This window comes from Eschrichtius robustus, chromosome X (genome assembly GCF_028021215.1).
Source record: "Eschrichtius robustus isolate mEscRob2 chromosome X, mEscRob2.pri, whole genome shotgun sequence".
NCBI lineage: Eukaryota > Metazoa > Chordata > Mammalia > Artiodactyla > Eschrichtiidae > Eschrichtius > Eschrichtius robustus.
The window spans coordinates 21728706-21749315 of NC_090845.1; the positions used below are offsets into that span (position 1 = coordinate 21728706).

The following is a 20610-nucleotide window of genomic DNA, read 5'->3' on the forward strand; positions in this document are numbered from 1 at the left end:
AAACAACAGGGTCCGGGGAGGGGGATAAACTAGGAGTTTGGGATTAGCAGATACACACTACTATATATAAAATAGATAAACAACAAGGTCCTACTGTATAGCACAGGGAACAATATTTAATATCTTGTAATAATCTATAATGGGAAAGAATATTAAAAAGAATATATATATGTGTGTATATGTGTGTATATATATATATATATATATATATATAACTGAATCACTTTGCTGTACACCAGAAACTAACACAACACTGTAAATCAATTATACTCCAATAAAAAAAAATAAACAGGGTCCTGTGATTTTAGGTCCTGTGATGAACTCTAAAATCGAGCCTCAAACCGGAAGTCGAGTACTTTGGTGCTCAGGTTAATTTCTATATAAATACCTAACTGGTGTCTGTGCCACAGCTGAGCCTTAGCACATGTCAACAGAGGCTTGCAGAGGCTACTTGGGAGACATGTGAAACTCCAGGGCCTTGTATGTGTATGCTGCAGGGCCAGGGCAGGCGTCTCTTATTAACCCTGATTACTATGCCACAGGGGACAGCTGAGCACAGGACGACCCTCACCTGCTTCCTTTATATGCTTGTAAACATCATCAGAGCCAGCAGAGGAGTACGGAATGTCATCGTGGGCCACAAAGTCAATCTGTTGGAGAGAGAGAAGAGTGACATCACCGCTGGGATGGGGCTGCATGTCTGCAATTTGAAAATACATATTTTTTTTAAAAACAAAGCAGTTGAAATAAGCAGTTTATAAGGTAGACTTGAATCCTTGACTGAAAGGTATTTCCAACTGTCTCTGTTTCCACGAGCTGATGGGAACTAGATTGGTTTCTCTCTTTTGCTGGTCCCTCTTTCTTCTCTTACCTCTGACAGTAGGTGTTTTTGGCCTTCTGTTCTTCTGCCTCTAAAATCTCTCCTTCACACAATTCACTCATTCTTCAGATTTTAATCACCTCTGCTATGAGGAGCCAAAATCCTCATTTCCTGTCCCACTGATGGCAATAGGCCCATCCTCACATTTAAGTCATATTTTATTTTATTTATTTATTTTTTTTGTCTGTGCCACACGGTATGCAGGATCCTAGTTCCCCAACCAGGGATCGAACCCGTGCCCCCTGCAGTGCAAGCACAGAGTCCTAACCACTGGACCACCAGGGAATTCCCCCACTTAAGTCATATTTTATATTGTAGAAATGAATTCACGTCTCTCTTCGCATTTGATTCATACAACCACCTTGTGAGGCAGGTAGGGCAAGTATTACTACTTCAGTTGGGTCATACGGCTGCTGAAATGATAAAACTTGTCAAATTTGCCCAAAGTCACCCTTTTCTCTTTTGCCACCCTTGCTGTCACTTTAAAAACCTGTCTGGAATTTTAATTCATCCTGAAAACTGGTGCCCCTTCCAAGGGCACCTCCATTTTCTAAGTTTACTTAGGCTCCAAACACCTTGGAATAAGCCTTTTTTTTCCTACTTTCTTCACTCTCCATAGCACATAGGTCACAAGTTCCATTGGTGTGTGTGTGTGTGTGTGTGTGTACATGAGTGCATACACCCATCACTTCCTCTCCATTGCTTATGCCAAATCCAGGGCCCCATCACCTGGATTATTAATACCAACTTGTACCTGACCTTCCTCACTGCAGGCTCTTTCCTCTCCAAGCCATCCCTCTGTCACATGGTGGGGGGACCTCCTTAAACAGAATTTTCTTCTTGTCATCCTTGTGCCTGCTGATCTGCACTAGTTCCTTGTTTCCTCCTCCATCAAGTAAAAACTTCTTGCCTAACTTTCAAAGCCCTTTGACAAGGCTTCACTCCACCTTGAGAGGTAGAGTAACAGTTTAATTTTGCTGTGTATAGATTCCTGCCCCACCACTTGCTAGCTATATAACTCATAATTTAGTGGTAAGGATTAAATCAGGATTTCTCAACCTTGGTACTAGTGACATTTTGAACTAGATAATTCTTTGTTGGAGGGACTTCCCTGGTGGTGCAGTGGTTAAGAATCCACCTGCCAATGCAGGGGACACAGGTTCGAGCCCTGGTCTGGGAAGATCCCACATGCCACGGAGCAACTAGGCCCGTGTGCCACAACTACTGAGCCTGTGCTCTAGAGCCTGGGAGCCACAACTACTGAGTCCATGTGCCACAACTACTGAAGCCCACGTGCCTAGAGTCCATGCTCCACAACAAGAGAAGCCACCGCAATGAGAAGCCCACGCAGCGCAACGAACACTAGCCCCCGCTCGCCACAACTAGAGAAAGCCCGCATGCAGCAACAAAGACCCAACGCAGCCAATAAATAAATAAATAAGTACATAAATTTATATAAAAAAAATTCTTTGTTGGAGGGGGAGAGTCTGTCCTGTGCATTGTAGGATGCTTAGTAGCACCCCTGTCCTTTACCCAGCAGATGCCAGTAGCACCCCTTTAGTTATGACGGCCAAAAATGTTTCCAGGCCCCGTTAAATGTCCCTTGGGGGCAAACTTGCCCCCACTTGAGAATCACTGGATTAAATAATATAATTATGTAAAAGTGCTAAAAATAATAACTGGTACACAGCAAGTACTCAATAAATGTTATTATCATCAATTCGATTCTTCGTACTCAAACTTAGTTGTTCCTCGTCTCCAGTGTATGACAACAACAACAACGTCTCAGGGTAGCCATGAGATTGAATGTGATTCATGTAAGAGCAAAGCACTTAGCACAGGGCTGGGTACATGGAAAGTACTCGATAAATGGCAGCCATCATCAGCATCTCCATAATGCTGCACACAAGTTGAAGATACAATAGATGCTTAGTAAAAATGTGTTAGTGATTGCTGGAAGTAAATCATATTGTAGTTTTTCCTTTTTCTTTTTATTCTTGCTGGGAAATTGTCTCCTCTGCTATTACCCATGCACATTTATCAGTGTTCTCTATTCTCTCCTGCATCGTGAATTTAAAAATAGAAAACTCTTAGAACAGCTTAATCTTATTTTTTTGTACTGCTTATAAAAGGAAAGAAGAGCTCCTAATGTGGGGCTGGTAGGGAGATACAAAGCACATAATTTGATGCAGATCAAAAGGATTTCTCGTGTTTTCAACTAATAAAAATCTTCTATCAGTAGGAGTCTCAGGGTCACAAAATCAGAGATACACAGTTCTTTCCTTAAAGGCTGACCCCTGTCCCTCTGGATAAGATGTGTGGTCATTTGTTCCATGAAAAATGATGCCTGTGGAACCATAAGCATCAATAATAATGATGGTGATAATGATGACGACATTTTTGGAGCTCTTGCTTTGAGCCAGCCAGTGTTCCAAGGGTTTTACTAGATGATCTCATTAGATCCTCAAAACAGCACCCATTTTCTGGTTTAGGTAAGTGAGTGCAATATCTTGCTCAAGGTCCCACAGTTAAGAAGTTAAGCCACACATGGACCTGAGTGGTCTAGCTCCAGAGATCACACTGAGGAAGTGGGATGCTGTTGGTCCCCAGGCGTGGGCACAGGACAGGTGCTGCATCAAGTGACATCACATGACAGTGCCTGAAGTTACCTCTTTCCGAAATTAGAAGAGTCTTCGGACTTTCTGGGTATAAGCTGTAGAAACAGACGACTCCCTAATTCTGCTACTTAGAGAACGTGGAAGAATAAGTACCTTGTGTTTTTCCAGAAACTCTGGCGTGAGTGTCCACGGAGCATCTCTGATGACTTCGTCCACATAGCGACAGTGTCTCAGCGCTTCGTATCTCTCTGCTTCGTTCATCACGGTGAAACCTTTGAATTTGTGGGTGAGGTCATCACTGCAAACTGAAACAGGCAGATGCATTAAATGCTGTTAGCTGGCCCAGGCCCTGCTCACAGCCATCCCAATACAGACGTGGCTCCTTCAGCAAGACAAAGAACTCAGCCTTGCTAGGTGCGTGACATAATCAAACTCAGTTTTTTTTGTTTTTGTTTTTTTTTACGGGAACGAAGGATCAGGAAGTGAAGCAAGCTGAAATCCACTGGCAATTGAGAATTTCATTTTAGTGTTAATTACAACTGCATTCTCCACTGTGGCTTTTATTAAAATTATTCTCCATGCTACCTAATGTGACTTTCACATCTTTTTATTTCCCTATCCCACCCTTCAGTGAACATTACTATCCAGAAATAAAATGACCAAATGAACAGACAGAGAAGGCAGAGCAAGGAGAAGGACCAAGAGGCCTGAGTTATGGAACGTTTGAACAATCAGTTCCAATTCCTTTAACACATCATTGTACTTAGTAACCCAAGTGTGATTCACGTGCACGCACGTGAGCACGTGTGCACACACACACACGCACTTCTGTTCCCTGGATTGAGGTCCAGTCACTACACATTGGGCCACACGATCAAGAGGAGAAGGTCACGAAATAGAAGATCTGATCTAGCAGAGTTCATCCTTCTCACATGCCATCTTTTCTAGGTCTCGAGTTCCTGAATCCTCAAATGGGGATGGAACTATCCTCCACTATCAGCCTTAGAAAGGATTTTTTGAGGATTTATATAGAAGTGCTTCGAAATAAAGTGAGCAATAAATATTATTCATTATCATGTCCAGAATATATTTTTGTTGGCAAAAGCAGCTTTTCTACATGTCAGGAAGAGACGTCATTGTGGCTACAGTCCCTGTTTACCAATATCCCCGTCAGGGTCTTACTGCAATCAGTCAGACTACCCTGACCACTCCTGAAGATGAGGTTTGTTTTCCTTTAAGGTATTATGTACATACAATAACCTTACAAATGTTAAGTGTACAAGATATGTTTTAAAAACAAAAATACAGGGCTTCCCTGGTGGCACAGTGGTTAAGAATCCGCCTGCCAATGCAGGGGACACGGGTTCAAGCCCTGGTCTGGGAAGATCCCACATGCCGCGGAGCAACTAAGCCTGTGCGCCACAACTACTGAGCCTGCACTCTAGAGCCCGCGAGCCACAACTACTGAGCCCACGCGCTGCAACTACTGAAACCCACGCACCCTAGAGCCCATGCTCCGCAACAAGAGAAGCCACGACAATGAGAAGTCTGCACACCGCAACGAAGAGTAGCCCCCGCTCGCCGCAACTAGAGAAAGCCCGCACGCAGCAACGAAGACCCAACGCAGCCAAAAATAAATAAATAAAATAAATTTATTAAAAAATAAAAACAAAAACAGTCATTTTGATGGAACCAAATCATGACCCACATCCAGAAACAAACCTGGCCACAGAGTAAGTACAACCAACGGTTACACCCAGCATCCTCAGAAACCCTCCTACTGCAGCCCTCACACCCTCTGCATCCAAACCATCAGCAAAACTGCTGGCTCCTTCACAGCGCACCAGAAGCCACGTTCTTCTCACCACCTTCACTGCTCCCTTCCCAGCCCATTCACCATCTCTACCCTGGATTACTACAGTGGCCCCCTAACTAGTCACTGGATTCCAGCCTCCCCCCAACCCCCAGCAGCCTGTTCTCATTGGCCAGAATGATCCCATTAAAACCTGTCAGATTACATCATCCCCAGGATCCGAACCCTTCCCATCTCCCTCAGAGTAAAAGCCAAACTCCTCCAGAAGCCTACAGGCCCCTACAAGATCCACATCTCCCTCAGCCCATTCCTTGCCTCTCTGACTGCATCTCCTGTTGTGTCCCAGCCCCTGGCCTCCTTGCCTGAAACCACCAGGAATACTCCTACTGAGATCAGGGCTTTGCACTTCCTGTTCCCCAAACCTGGACCAGTTGTGCTCCAAATATCCATAGCGCTCACCCCCTCTCCTCCCTCAAGGCTTCCCCAACCACCCTATTCTAAATTGGGATCCGCCCCCACCACTGGCAGGCCCCACCCCTCCTCACTTCTTGCTATGGCACTCACCATCATATAATTGTCTTATTCGTTTATTGTTGGTGTTTCTCTATTAAAATATGGCTCCCTGAGGACGGGGACTTTTGTCTGTTTTATTTTCTGATGGCCCATAGTAGGCTCTTAACAACTACTCGTTGAATGAATTAACAATGCTTGATACACACAGATGCTCAATAAAGGTTTACTAGGATTTAAGATAATAGGTATATATTTATCTGCAGGTACATTTCAACATACATGCAAATAAGAGACTACTGTGTCTCTCGATACACGTGTATGTCTATATATCTCCTATACGTACTTCCTGTGATGATGTATAAAAATATGTAGAATACAATACAACACAGAAAACATTGTAGTGTCTTACATTACCAAAACACCATCAACCACATGGCAGGCTCAAAAACCTTGGTAAGTATTAGAATCACCTTAGGAGCTTGTTAAAGATGCCCAGGCTCCACTCAAGGTTTTGATTCAGTGGGTGCTATGGTCTAAATGTGTCCCCACAAAATTCATATGTTGAAATCTTAACTCCCAAAGATGATGACATTAGGAGGTGGGCCTTTGGGAGATACTTAGGTCATAAGGGTGGAACCCTCATAAATGGGATTAGTGCCTTATAAAGGAGGCCCCAGAGAGCTCCCTAGCCCCTCTCACCATGTAAGAAAACAGTGAGAAGGTGCCAGCTATGAATCAGTAAGCTGGCCCTCACCAGAAGACCATGTTAGCACTTTGATCTTAGACTTCTCAGCCTCCAGAATGATGAGAAATAGACTTCTGTTGCTTTGAGCTACCCAGTCTCTGGTATCTTGTTCTAGCAGCGCGAACGGACTAAGACAGTAGGTCTGGAGTGGGGTCCAGGCAGCTCTATTTTTGACAAGCTTCAGGGATGATTCTGAGGCATACAACATTTGAAAGCCCCTAAAGCATATTATGAACATCTTGAGTAAAGAGCCCAGCCTGTGTTTGAATCACCCATCACGCCCAGCTTGGTGGATGGGTGGTGGTTAGTAGGGCCATAATGACAATGTTATGTATTGATTCACTGAATGCATTGGTTTTTGATTCCATAAATAAGAATTATTTATGGGCCAACCTATACAATTTAAAAATTGACCTACGGCTTTTGAAATGTTCTTAAAAGACTTTACATTTTTAAAAGACTAAAGGATTTTATTAAAATAGTACCTCAAGAATTGTATTAAGCAAAAATGGATTTCAGATCCATCAATTTTCTATTTTAAACAACAGAAAACTAGGCCGAACCATATCCTCTCTCCCTTTTGAACCTGCACCTGAGCAATTTGGTGTAACTTCGAGATGACGGAGATAATGGCCTCTTGACAGAGCACAAAGAAAACAACCAACCTGTTTATGCCGACATGGGATCCTATCTTCGTATCCCAGGAGTGACCTCAAGAAGCAGCTGAACGTGCTGACCAGTTATTGTCTAAACAGTAATTGCGCCCAAAGCAGCACTGTTGTTCCCCAGTCTTGGCAAATGCACCCTGACAGCCAGATGGAGAACTCTGAGCAATGGTGTTCCGTGGATGAATTCACTGAGCTGTCTGGGAGCTCCCGCTGCAGCTAACCTATACTGGCAGCTCACCGTGCTCAAAATGAATTATTACTAATACCCCGCGGGAGAGAAAATATAACACAGGGGATGAATTTGGAGCCCAGCAGACTTGGTTCGAATCCCAGCTCTGCTACTTATTACCAGGAAAGTTACTCAAACTCTTTAAGCCTCAGTTGTCTGTCTTTAGCACATGGCGAAGTTTGGAGAATTAAATCTGCTCATCTGTGTGAGCAGAGAGTCATGCTCAGAAACGTTTGCCACTTATTAATAGTACTCGTGACCTAAGACCATTTGTGGAGATATTTATTCATTTCTGTTTTGGGCTCTGTCTTTTCCCTGTCCCCACTTCACACGCATGCCCGGCTTCTCGGTACATACTCCCCCGCAGAAGCTGTGAAGTTCAAGCTGCTGGTAGACAACCTGTCTTTCTGGCTGCTGTTTTCCCAACTTGGGGGAATTCCGTAAGGAAGAAGACAGACAGAAGATTCCTCCACAGGAGGAAGAGGTCAAAGGTCAGGGGGGTCCCACCAGCAGGGCCTCAGGAGGGGTGAGGACACTGGGGTTCACCTGGGCACAGACCACCGGGGCCCCATCTTCCACAGAAACAGTGGATTTGCTCCTTCCTAGCAATTCTGTGGGCTCAGTTGATGAGAGCAGTGCAAAAACAGTGCTGGGCTGGAGACTGCAAGCCCCTCTCCTGTTTCTGTAAACATTTTAGAATCTTGTTTGACTCTGGGGAGGTGAAGAGACACCAACAAGGACCGAGACTGAATCTCTCACCAGTCAGGCAAAATGAAGTCTTAGAGGAATATTTAATTTCAATTAAGACACAATAGAGCATAAGCCCACATTTACAGAGTAATATTTATGTCTACTATAGTGGGAGTAGTATTTCTATGGTTGTTATCTTTTTATTCCCCTCCTGTGAGGCAGAAGTGAGTATGTGGTGACTCATACCCTTAAAAAAATTTTCCAGGAAAAAAATCTCTGATCTATTCAATAAATTTTAATTTCTTGTCTTGTTTTTAAATGACATGAGCTTCTAAATTAAAATGGAGAAAGAAAGGGCATTACAACTGGATAGTTTCAATTCACTAAAATAATGCCCACTGGAGAAGTTTGCATAAAAAAATTTCAAATTATTACTGACTACATGCTTAAAAATTAAAAATGCAGGTATTATAATCATAGTGCAAAAATCATGGCAGTTTGTGGTAGCCGTTACTACCTAAGGTTGGGAAGTAGACTGTAGTACCTCCAGTTATCACAGTTTCTGGTCTTTGAATCCATTATTTCTGCCAAATACTAAGTATTTCAACTGTACCTGTCTGTGCACTTGCCCCGGCCAGAGTGGTTTCATGAGCAAAGCCCTTGCTCCACCCAAGGAAATTCCTACAACAAACCTACCTGCAGATGTAAGGGGGCCCACAATTAATATAGCAGGTTCTTTCAACTCACTGTAACCATTTTATTTGCTAACTATATACATAATATTAAGAGCTAGCCTTTCAACCAACAACACAGAATACCTATTTTAAAGGACTCCCTAACTTTCCTCCCTACAGAATTTTCTGCCATTAAGCTGTCTTGTCAAACTCAAGAAAGATAGTCTAAGGTACTCTTCAAACTACGGTACACATACCCTTGGGGATATGTAAGGGTTTTTCAAGAGGTATCCAAGCACTGGTAGTTTTAAAGGAATTGATTTCCAGATCCTCAGCTTCCAAGGGTACCCTTTCCTAAAATTAATGGGTCGGAGAAAGCCTCTGTGTCCAAAACCAACCTTATTCTACTTCACAAAAGAAAGGCATCATCCAAACCTTACTACCTGCATTGCTAGGGGCAGGGAATTAAATCCTGAGGTCAAACCAAATGGAAACCTCGTTTAATGACTATTCAAAGCACTATGAACCTATAAAAGCTTCCTGTCTTTCTCTTTCTTGCATACGTTTCTGTTATAGGTGAAGTTGAAAGTTAGAAACTAAATATGGTAGAGTGAGGAATAATGCAATTTTTACCAAAGAACTTTGCCTCTACCTTCTCCCAACTATTATCAAAGGATGCAAGAATCTTGAGGGACAAGGTCCACGAATTCAAAGCAAAAGGAGCATTGGAAAGAAATACTGAATGATAAAAATTGCTTTTTCATGTAGTTAAATTAAGGGTAAGCATTTTTCCAGCTCTTCTCAATGCTTATATTGAATCCTAAAATTGCCTTTTCCCTTGTAGTTAAGGCATAAGCATTTTTTCCGCTACTCACTTCAAAATCACTTCAATAAATCAAAGCTGTATAGGCTGGTACTGCCGCTTCTTAGAAGTACAACTGGAATATTTTCCTGGAATTGTCAAATGTTTCAAAGTACATTGGAATAAACACATGGATAAAATATTTACAAGCTTTTTTCTCAGACTTCATATATATTATTTAAAAAGGAAGTTAAATATCTATTGTATCAAGTCACATCATATTTATTCCATTTACAGATAATCTTTCTCCCATTTCATCTTCTAAATGTTTGTTATTTCCTACCTCCTCATAACAGAGAATAAAAGATCTATGCCAAATTACTTTTTGGTAGTATATGCCCTTTTCTATCCTCAAGTACATAGGAAAAGTATCTAATAAAGGGTTAGATATAACCTAACTTAAACTAACCCTTTATTAGATACCCAGGGTATCTAACAAAGATATTTCTGATTTTTACATTGGATTTCATTTAATTATTCGCCAAAGCCAAACACCAGAGTTTGACACACACACATACCAATATTTAGAGAAGGAATAACATGTCTTTTTAAAAATCATACTCCTTTTCTTATAAATAGCATATAATTTTATGTATAAAATATATTGTATTACTATAAATTAAGGATATTGATTTATTTTTGTAACTTTTTATCTTCTTTGTAACTTGTTATATTAGATCTACATCATTTTAATCTTGACTGATTCTTTTTATACAATGGATTCTATAATTTATTTCTCAATGGTTTTTATAAAGCTTCTTGAAATAATTAATACATTTGAACTGAAAAGACTTTGTCTTAGTTTCTAGGGTTTTAGTAGGTTTGACAATAAGGACTGGTTTTGCCAATTAAGTTAGATGGCATTTTCTGCAAATTTGCTAAATTTGCTAAAACTGCAGCCCCAAGGTGTGTGTGTGTGTGTGTGTGTGTGTGTGTGTGTGTTTTAAGTTTTTAAGCAAATGATAAATGCATTTTATCAAAACTTATTGGATTGGCAATGGCGTAATGAAATTACCAATATTTCTATTTCCTCAACCCTTTCTGAGTATATCTGGTTGAATAGGTTGCTTTCAAGTAACAGTGTAGGGGCTATAATTAAGAGTCATTTGATAAGTCTTGGTAAAGACTTTGTGTTATACTTCCTAGAAAGGGAAAAAGCAAACTATTCTAATAGCTTGGAAGCAAATCTTTTTCCAGGTCACATCATTTCTAATCCACTGCCTAACAACAAATTTGAAAGAGGATCTTAACAAATTATCACTTGATAGACCATTAAAATTATTTTGATGACAATAATAAATTATTTTTGTGATATTTGGCAAATAACTTATAAGCTCAAAGATTGAGTGGTATCACTGTAACAAACTTCTTCCATTTCCATCTAAATATTTCTGTGAACAAAATATTTTAGCACTTACATCTGTAACAAAGAAAAAGAGGAACAAAATCAATGTTAAACCCTGTCTCATTCTAGCAGTAATATATTCATCCACAAAAATATCCATCTACAATTTCTTCTCAATCATTCAAAAGAAGCCAGAGGTTTAAAAAAAACAAAACAAAAACAGGAATTCCCTGGCTTTCCACTGGTTAGGTGTCCACGCTACCACTGCCGGGGGCACGGGTTTGATCCCTGGCTGGGGAACTAAGATCCCACGTGCCACGTGGCCAAAAAAACCCAAAAAAACAAAACGACACCTCACCTATAGAGGAGCGAGGATAAAAATTACATTGGATACCCCCACAGAAACAAGGCAAACAAGAAGTGAGTGAAGGGGGGAAAAGCAACATATAACATACAAGGGAACTGCCATAAGGTTATCAGCTGATTTCTCAGCAGAAACTCTGCAGGCCAGAAGGGAGCAGCACAATATACTTAAAGTGATGAATGGGAAGAACTTACAACCAAGAATACTCTACCCAGCAAGGCTCTCATTCAGATTCGATGGAGAAATCAAAAGCTTTACAAACAAGCAAAACCTAAGAGAATTCAACATCAGCAGACCAGCTTTGCAACAAATGCTAAAGGAATTTCTCTAACAAGAAAAGGCCACAACTAGAAACAAGAAAATTACAAATGGAAAAGCTCACTGGTAAAGGCAAACATACAGTAAAGGTAGGAAATCATTTATGAACAAATATAATATCAAAACCAGCAATTGGGCTTCCCTGGTGGCGCAGTGGTTGAGAGTCTGCCTGCCAATGCAGGGGACACGGGTTCGAGCCCTGGTCTGGGAAGATCCCACATGACGCGGAGCAAGTGGGCCCGTGAGCCACAACTGCTGAGCCTGCGCGTCTGGAGCCTGTGCTCCGCAACAAGAGAGGCCGCGATGGTGAGAGACCCGCGCACCGCGATGAAGAGTGGCCCCCGCTTGCCGCAACTGGAGAAAGCCCTCGCACAGAAACGAAGACCCAACACAACTAAAATAAATAAAATAAATAAATAATTAAAAAAAAAAACCCAGCAATTGTGAGAAGAGGAGAGCACAAATGCAGGATATTGGAAATGCATTTGACATTAAAAGACCAGCAACTTAAAATGATCTTGTTGGGCTTCCCTGGTGGCGCAGTGGTTAAGAATCCGTCTGCCGATGCAGGGGGACACGGGTTCAAGCTCTGGTCCGGGAAGATCCCACATGCCATGGAGCAACTAAGCCCGTGATCCACAACTACTGAGCCTGTACTCTAGAGCCCGCGTGTCACGGCTACTGAAGCCTGCATACCTAGAACCCATGCTCTGCAACAAGAGAAGCCACCACAATGAGAAGCCCGTGCACCGCAACGAAGAGTAGCCCCTGCTCACCACAACTAGAGAAAGCCCGCGCGCAGCAACAAAGACCTAATGCAGCCAAAAATAAATAAATAAATAAATAAATTTTAAAAAAACAACAACAATCTTGTTTATGTATAGACTGCTATATCAAAACCTCATGGTAACTGCAAACCGAAAATCTACAATTGATACACACACAAAGAAGAAAAAGGAATCCAAACACAACACTGAAGTTAGTCATCAAATCACAAGAGGAGGGAACAAAACAGGAAGGGAAGAAAAAAGACCTCCAAAAACAAATCCAAAACAGTTAACAAAATGGTAATAAGAACATACATAACAATAATTATCTTAAACATAAACAGATTAAATGCTCTAACCAAAAGACATAGATGGCTAAATGGATACAAAAAACAAGACCTGTATATATGCTGTATACAAGAGACCCACTTCAGGTCTAGGGACACATACAGACTGAAACTGAGAGGATGGAAAAAGGTATTCCATGCAAATGGAAATCAGAAGAAAGCTGGAGTAGCAATACTCATCTCAGACAAAATAGACTTTAAAGACTGTTACAAGAGACAAAGACACTACATAATCATGAAGGGATCAATCCAAGAAGAAGATTTAACAATGGTAAATATATATGCACCCAACATAGGAGCACCTCAATATATAAGGCAAATACTAACAGCCATAAAAGAAGAAATCGACAGTAACACAATAATAGTGGGGGACTTTAACACCCCACTTTTATTAATGGACAGATCATCCAGGGAGAAAATCAATAAGGAAACACAGGCCTTAAATGACACATCAGACCAGATAGACTTAATTGCTATTTATAGAGCATTCTATCCAAAAGCAACAGAATACACATTCTTCTCAAGTGCACATGGAACATTCTCCAGGACTGATCACATGTTGGGCCACAAGGCGAACCTTAGCAAAATTAAGAATATTGAAATCATACCAAGCATCTTTTCTGACCACAATGCTATGAGATTAGAAATCAACTACAAGAAAAAAAAAACTGTAAAAAATACAAACACATGGAGGTTAAACAATACACTACTAAATAACCAAGAGATCACTGAAGAAATCAAAGAGGAAATCAAAAAATACCTAGAAACAAATGACAATGAAAACACGATGGCCCAAAACCTATGGGATGCAGCAAAAGCTGTTCTAAGAGGGAAGTTTATAGCAATACAATCTTATCTCAGAAAACAAGAAAAATCACAAATAAACAACCTTACACCTAAAGCAACTAGAGAAAGAACAAACAAAACCCAAAGTTAGCAGAAACAATGAAACCATAAATATCAGAGCAGAAATAAATGAAATAGAAATGAAGAAAACAATAGAAAAGATTGATGACTCTAAAAGATGGCTCTTCGAAAAGATAAACAAAATTTATAAACCTTTAGCCAGACTCATCAAGAAAAAAGGAGAGGGCTCTAATCAATAAAATTAGAAGTGAAAAAGGAGAAGTTACAACGGACACCACAGAAATACAAAGGATCACAAGAGACTACTACAAGCTACTATACGTTAATAAAATGGACAACCTGGAAGAAATGTACAAATTCTTAGAAAGGTACAATCTCCCAAGACTGAACCAGGAAGAAACAGAAAATATAAACAGACCAATCACAAGTACTAAATTGAAACTGATTAAAAAACTCCCAACAAACAAAAGTCCAGGACCAGATGGCTTCACAGGTGAATTATATCAAACATTTAGAGAAGAGTTGACACCTATCCTTCTAAAACTATTCCAAAAAACAGCAGAGGAAGGAATACTCCCAAGCTCATTCTATGAGGCCACCATCACCCTGATACCAAAACCAGAAAAAGATACCACAAAAAAAATTATAGGCCACTATCACTGATGAACACAGACGCAAAAATCCTCAACAAAATACTAGCAATCCAAATCCAACAATACATTAAAAGGATCATACACCACGATCAAGTGGGATTTATCCCAGGGATGCAAGGATTTTTCAATATCCGCAAATCAATCAATGTGATACACCACATCAACAAGTTGAAGAATAAAAACCATATAATCATCTCAATAGATGCAGAAAGAGCTTTTGACAAAATTCAACACCGATTTATGATAAAAACTCTCCAGAAAGTGGGCATACAGGGAACATACCTCAACATAATAAAGGCCATATATGACAAACCTACAACTAACATCATACACAACAGTGAAAAACTGAAAGCATTTCCTTTAAGATCAGGAACAAGACAAAGATGTACACTCTCACCAGTTTTATTCAACATAGTTTTGAAAGTCCTAGCCACAGAAATCAGAGAAGAAAAAGAAATAAAAGAAATGCAAATTGCAAAAGAAGAAGTAAAAATGTCACTGTTTGCAGATGACATGATACTATACGTAGAAGATACTAAAGATGCTACCAGAAAACTACTAGAGCTCATCAATGAATTCAGTAAAGTTGCAGGATACAAAATTAATACACAGAAATCTGTTGCATTTCTACACACTGACAACAAAAGATCAGATGTTCTTGGATTAGAAGAATCAATACTGTCAAAATGACTATACTACCCAAGGCAATCTACAGATTCAACACAATCCCTATCAAATTACCAATGGCAGGACTTCCCTGGTGGTCCAGTGGTTAAGACTCCATGCTCTCAATGCAGGGGGCACGGGTTCAATCCCTGGTCAGGGAATTAGATCCCGCATGCTGCAACTAAGATCCCATATGCTGCAACTAAAAGATCCTGCATGCCACAACTAAAAAAGATCCGACATGCCACAAAGAAGATGACACATGCTGCAACTAAGTTCCCATATGCTGCAACTAAAAGATCCTGCATGCCGCAACTAAAAAAGATCCGACATGCCACAAAGAAGATGACACATGCTGCAACTAAGACCCAGCACAGCCAAATTAATACATAAATATTTTTTTTAAAAAATAAAGTCATCCAGTAGCCTTTAAAAAAATTACCAATGGCATTTTTCACAGAACTAGAACAAAAAAATCTTAAAATTTGTAGAGACACAAAGGACCCTGAATAGCCAAAGCTAACTTGAGAAAGAAAAATGGAGCTGGAGGAATCAGGCTCCCTGACTTCAGACTATACTACAAAGCTACAGTCACCAAAACAGTATGGTACTGGCACCAAAACAGAAATATAGATCAATGGAACAGGATAGAAAGCCCAGAAATAAAGCCACACACCTATGGTCAATTAATCTACAACAAAGAAGGCAAGACTATACAAAGAAGGAAAGACAGTCTCTTCAATAAATGGCCCTGAAAAAACTGGACAGCTATATGTAAAAGAATGATATTAGGACACTCCCTACACCGTACACAGAAATAAACTCAACATGGATTAAAGAACTAAATGCACGGCTGGATACTATAAAACTCTGAGAGGAAAACATAGGCAGATCACTCGGACATAGATCACAGCAATATCTCTTTCGATCCATCTCCTAGAGTAATGGAAATAAAAACAAAAATAAATAAATGGGACCTGGGACTTCCCTGGTGGTGGAGTGGTTAAGAATCCACCTGCCAATGCAAGGGACACAGGTTCCATCCCTGGTCCGGGAAGATCCCACATGCTGCAGAGCAACTAAGCCCATGTACCACAACTACTGAGCCTGCGCTCTAGAGCCCATGCTCTGCAACAAGAGAAGCCACTGCAATGAGAAGCCCGTGCACCACAACGAAGAGTAGCCCCTGCCCGCCGCAACTAGAGAAAGCCCGCATGCAGCAATAAAGACCCAAGGCACCCAAACATAAATAATAAATAAATAAATAATTTTTAAAATGGGACCTAATTAAACTCAAAAGCTTTTGCACAGCAAAGGAAACCATAAACAAAACGAAAAGACAACCCACAGAATGGGAGAAAATATTTGCAAACAATGTGACCGACAAGGGATTGGTCTCCAAAATTTACAAACAGTTTATGCAGCTCAATATCAAAAAAACCAAACAGGTCAATCAAAAAATGGGCAGAAGATGTAAAAAGACATGTCTCCAAAGAAGACATACAGATGGCCAAGAGGCACATGAAAAGATGCTCAACATCACTAATTATTTGAGAAATGCAAATCAAAACTACAATGACATATCACCTCACACCAGTGAGAATGGCCATCACTAAAAAGTCTACAAAAAACAAATGCTGGAGAGGATGTGGAGAAAAGGGAACCCTCCTACACTGTTGGTGGGAATGTAAATTGGTACAGTCACTATGGAGAACAGTATGGAGGTTCCTTAAGAAACTAAAAACAGAGCTACCATATGATCCAGCAATCCCACTCCTGGGCATATATCTAGAGAAAAACATGGTTTGAAAGGATACATGTACCCCAATGTTCATTGCAGAAGCAATCTAAATGTCCAATGACAGATGAATGGATAAAGAAAATGTGGTACATGTATACAATGGAATATTACTCAGCCATCAAAAACAGCGAAATAATGCCATTTGCGGCAACATGGATGAACTTGGAGATTATCATATTAAGTGAAGTAAGTCAGACAGAGAAAGACAAATATCATATGATATTGCTTATATGTGGAATCTTAAAAAAATGATACAAATGAACTTATTTACAAAACAGAAACAGACTCACAGACTTAGAGAAGGAACTTATGGTTACTGGGGGAAAGGGTTGCAGGGAGGGATAGATTGGGACTTTCGTATTGATATGTACACACTGCTATGTTTACAATAAAAAACCAACAGGAACCTACTATACAGCACAGGGAACTCTGCTCAATATTCTGTAATAAGCTAAATGGGAAAAATATTTGAAAAAGAATAGATACATGTATATGTATAACTGAAACATTTTGTTGTACACTTAAAACTAACACAACACTGTTAATCAACTATACTCCAATATAGATCCACCAGAGGGCAGAGAGCAGAAGCAAGAAGAACTACAATCCTGCAGCCTGTGGAACAAAAACCACATTCACAGAAAGACAGACAAGATGAAAAGGCAGAGGGCTATGTACCAGATGAAGGAACAAGATAAAACCCCAGAAAAACAACTACATGAAGTGGAGATAGGCAACCTTCCAGAAAAAGAATTCAGAATAATGATAGTGAAGATGATCCAGGACCTCGGAAAAAGAATGGAGGCAAAGATCAAGAAGATGCAAGAAATGTTTAACAAAGACCTAGAAGAATTAAAGAACAAACAAACAGAGATGACCAATACAATAACTGAAATGAAAACTACACTAGAAGGAATCAATAGCAGAATAACTGAGGCGGAAGAACGGATAAGCGACCTGGAAGACAAAATGGTGGAATTCACTGCTGCGGAACAGACTAAAGAAAAAAGAATGAAAAGAAATGAAGCCAGCCTAAGAGATCTCTGGGACAACATAAAATGCAACAACATTCGCCTTATAGGGGTCCCAGAAGGAGAAGAGAGAGAGAAAGGACCAGAGAAAATATTTGAAGAGATTATAGTCGAAAACTTCCCTAACGTGGGAAAGGAAATAGCCACCCAAGTCCAGGAAGCACAGTGAGTCCCATACAGGATAAACCCAAGGAGAAACACGCCGAGACACATGGTAATCAAATTGGCAAAAATTAAAGACAAAGAAAAATTATTGAAAGCAGCAAGGGAAAAATGACAAATTACAAGGGAACTCCCATAAGGTTAACAGCTGATTTCTCAGCAGAAGCTCTACAAGCCAGAAGGGAGTGGCATAATATACTTAAAGTGATGAAAGGGAAGAACCTACAGCCAAGATTACTCTACCCAGCAAGGATCTCATTCAGACTCGATGGAGAAATCAAAAGCTTTCGAGACAAGGAAAAGCTAAGAGAATTCAGCACCACCAAACCAGCTCTAGGACAAATGTTAAAGGAACTTCTCTAAGTGGGAAACACAAGAGAAGAAAAGGACCTACAAAAACAAACCCAAACCAATTAAGAAAATGGTCATAGGAACATACATATCGATAATTACCTTAAACGTGAATGGATTAAATGCTCCAACCAAAAGACACAGGCTTGCTGAATGGATACAAAAACAAGACCCATATATATGCTGTCTACAAGAGACCCACTTCAGACCTAGGGACACATACAGACTGAAAGTGAGGGGATGGAAAAAAATATTCCATGCAAATGGAAATCAAAAGAAAGCTGGAGTAGCAATACTCATATCAGATAAAATAGACTTTAAAATAAAGAATGTTACAAGAGACAAGGAAGGACACTACATAATGATCCAGGGATCAATCCAAGAAGAAGATATAACAATTATAAATATATATGCACCCAACATAGGAGCACCTCAATACATAAGGCAACTGCTAACAGCTATAAAAGAGGAAACTGACAGTAACACAATAATAGTGGGGGACTTTAACACCTCACTTACACCAATGGACAGATCATCCAAAATGAAAATAAATAAGGAAACAGAAGCTTTAAATGACACAATAGACCAGATAGATTTAATTGATATTTATAGGACATTTCATCCAAAAACAGCACATTACACTTTCTTCTCAAGTGCACACAGAACATTCTCCAGGATAGGTCACATCTTGGGTCACAAATCAAGCCTCAGTAGATTTAATAAAACTGAAATCATATCAAGCATCTTTTCTGACCACAATGCTATGAGATTAGAAATGAATTACAGGGAAAAACACGTAAAAAACACAAACACATGGAGGCTAAACAATACATTACTAAATAACCAAGAGATCACTGAAGAAATCAAAGAGGAAATCAAAAAATACATAGAGACAAATGACAATGAAAACACGACGATCCAAAACCTATGGGATGCAGCAAAAGCAGTTCTAAGAGGGAAGCTTATAGCTATACAAGCCTACCTCAAGAAACAAGAAAAACCTCAAATAAACAATCTAATCTTACACCTAAAGGAACTAGAGAAAGAAGACCAAACAAAACCCAAAGTTAGCACAAGGAAAGAAATCATAAAGATCAGAGCAGAAATAAATGAAATAGAAACAAAATAACAATAGCAAAGATCAATAAAACTAAAAGCTGGTTCTTTGAAAAGATAAACAAAATTGATAAACCATTAGCCAGGCTCATCAAGAAAAAGAGGAAGAGGACTCAAATCAATAAAATTACAAATGAAAAAGGAGAAGTTACAACAGACACCGCAGAAATACAAAGAATCCTAAGAGACTACTACAAGCAACTCTATGCCAATAAAATGGACAACCTGGAAGAAATGGACAAATTCTTAGAAAGGTATAACCTTCCAAGACTGAACCAGGAAGAAATAGAACATATGAACAGAACAATCACAAGTAATGAAATTGAAACTGTGATTAAAAGTCTTCCAACAGGGCTTCCCTGGTGGCGCAGTGGTTGAGAATCTGCCTGCCAATGCAGGGGACATGGGTTCGAGCCCTGGTCTGGGAAGATCCCACATGCCACGGGGCAACTGGGCCCGTGAGCCACAACTACTGAGCCTGTGCGTCTGGAGCCTGTGCTCCGCAACAAGAGAGGCCGCGACAGTGAGAGGCCCACACACCGCGATGAAAAGTGGCCCCCGCTCGCCGCAACTAGAGAAAGCCCTCGCACAGAAACGAAGACCCAACACAGCCAAAAAGAAATAAGGAAAAATAAATTTATTAAAAAAAAAAATCTTCCAACAAACAAAAGTCCAGGACCAGATGGCTTCACAGGTGAATTCTATCAGACATTTAGAGAAGAGCTAACACCCATCCTTCTCAAACTCTTCCAAAAAACTGCGGAGGAAGGAACACTCCCCAACTCATTCTATGAGGCCACCATCACCCTGATACCAAAACCAGACAAAGATACTACAGAAAAAGAAAATTATAGACCAATATCGCTCACGGATATAGATGCAAAACTCCTCACCAGAATACTAGCAAACAGAATCCAACAACACATTAAAAGGATCATACACCATGACCAAGTGGGATTTATCCCAGGGATGCAAGGATTCTTCAATATATGCAAATCAATCAATGTGATACACCATATTAACAAATTGAAGGATAAAAACCATATGATCATCTCAATAGATGCAGAAAAAGCTTTTGACAAAATTCAAAACCCATTTATGATAAAAACTCTCCAGAAAGTGGGCATACA

General features: G+C 40.1%; 1 protein-coding gene and 1 non-coding gene across 4 annotated transcripts in view; both read right to left on the minus strand.

The window, feature by feature from the left end:
- The window catches only part of PCYT1B (phosphate cytidylyltransferase 1B, choline), a 139668-nt gene that overhangs the window by 59947 nt on the left and 59111 nt on the right, over positions 1-20610 (minus strand). For all 3 annotated transcript variants that reach the window (XM_068533627.1, XM_068533628.1, XM_068533629.1), the window contains exons 4-5: positions 3652-3803; positions 572-650 (exon numbers count right to left, since the gene is read on the minus strand). In XM_068533627.1, the coding sequence (XP_068389728.1) occupies positions 572-650; positions 3652-3803 (231 nt within the window). The remainder of the gene's footprint in view (positions 1-571; positions 651-3651; positions 3804-20610) is intronic.
- On the minus strand, positions 1093-1165 carry TRNAA-UGC (transfer RNA alanine (anticodon UGC)). The gene has a single exon. It is a non-coding gene; the product is annotated as a tRNA-Ala (tRNA).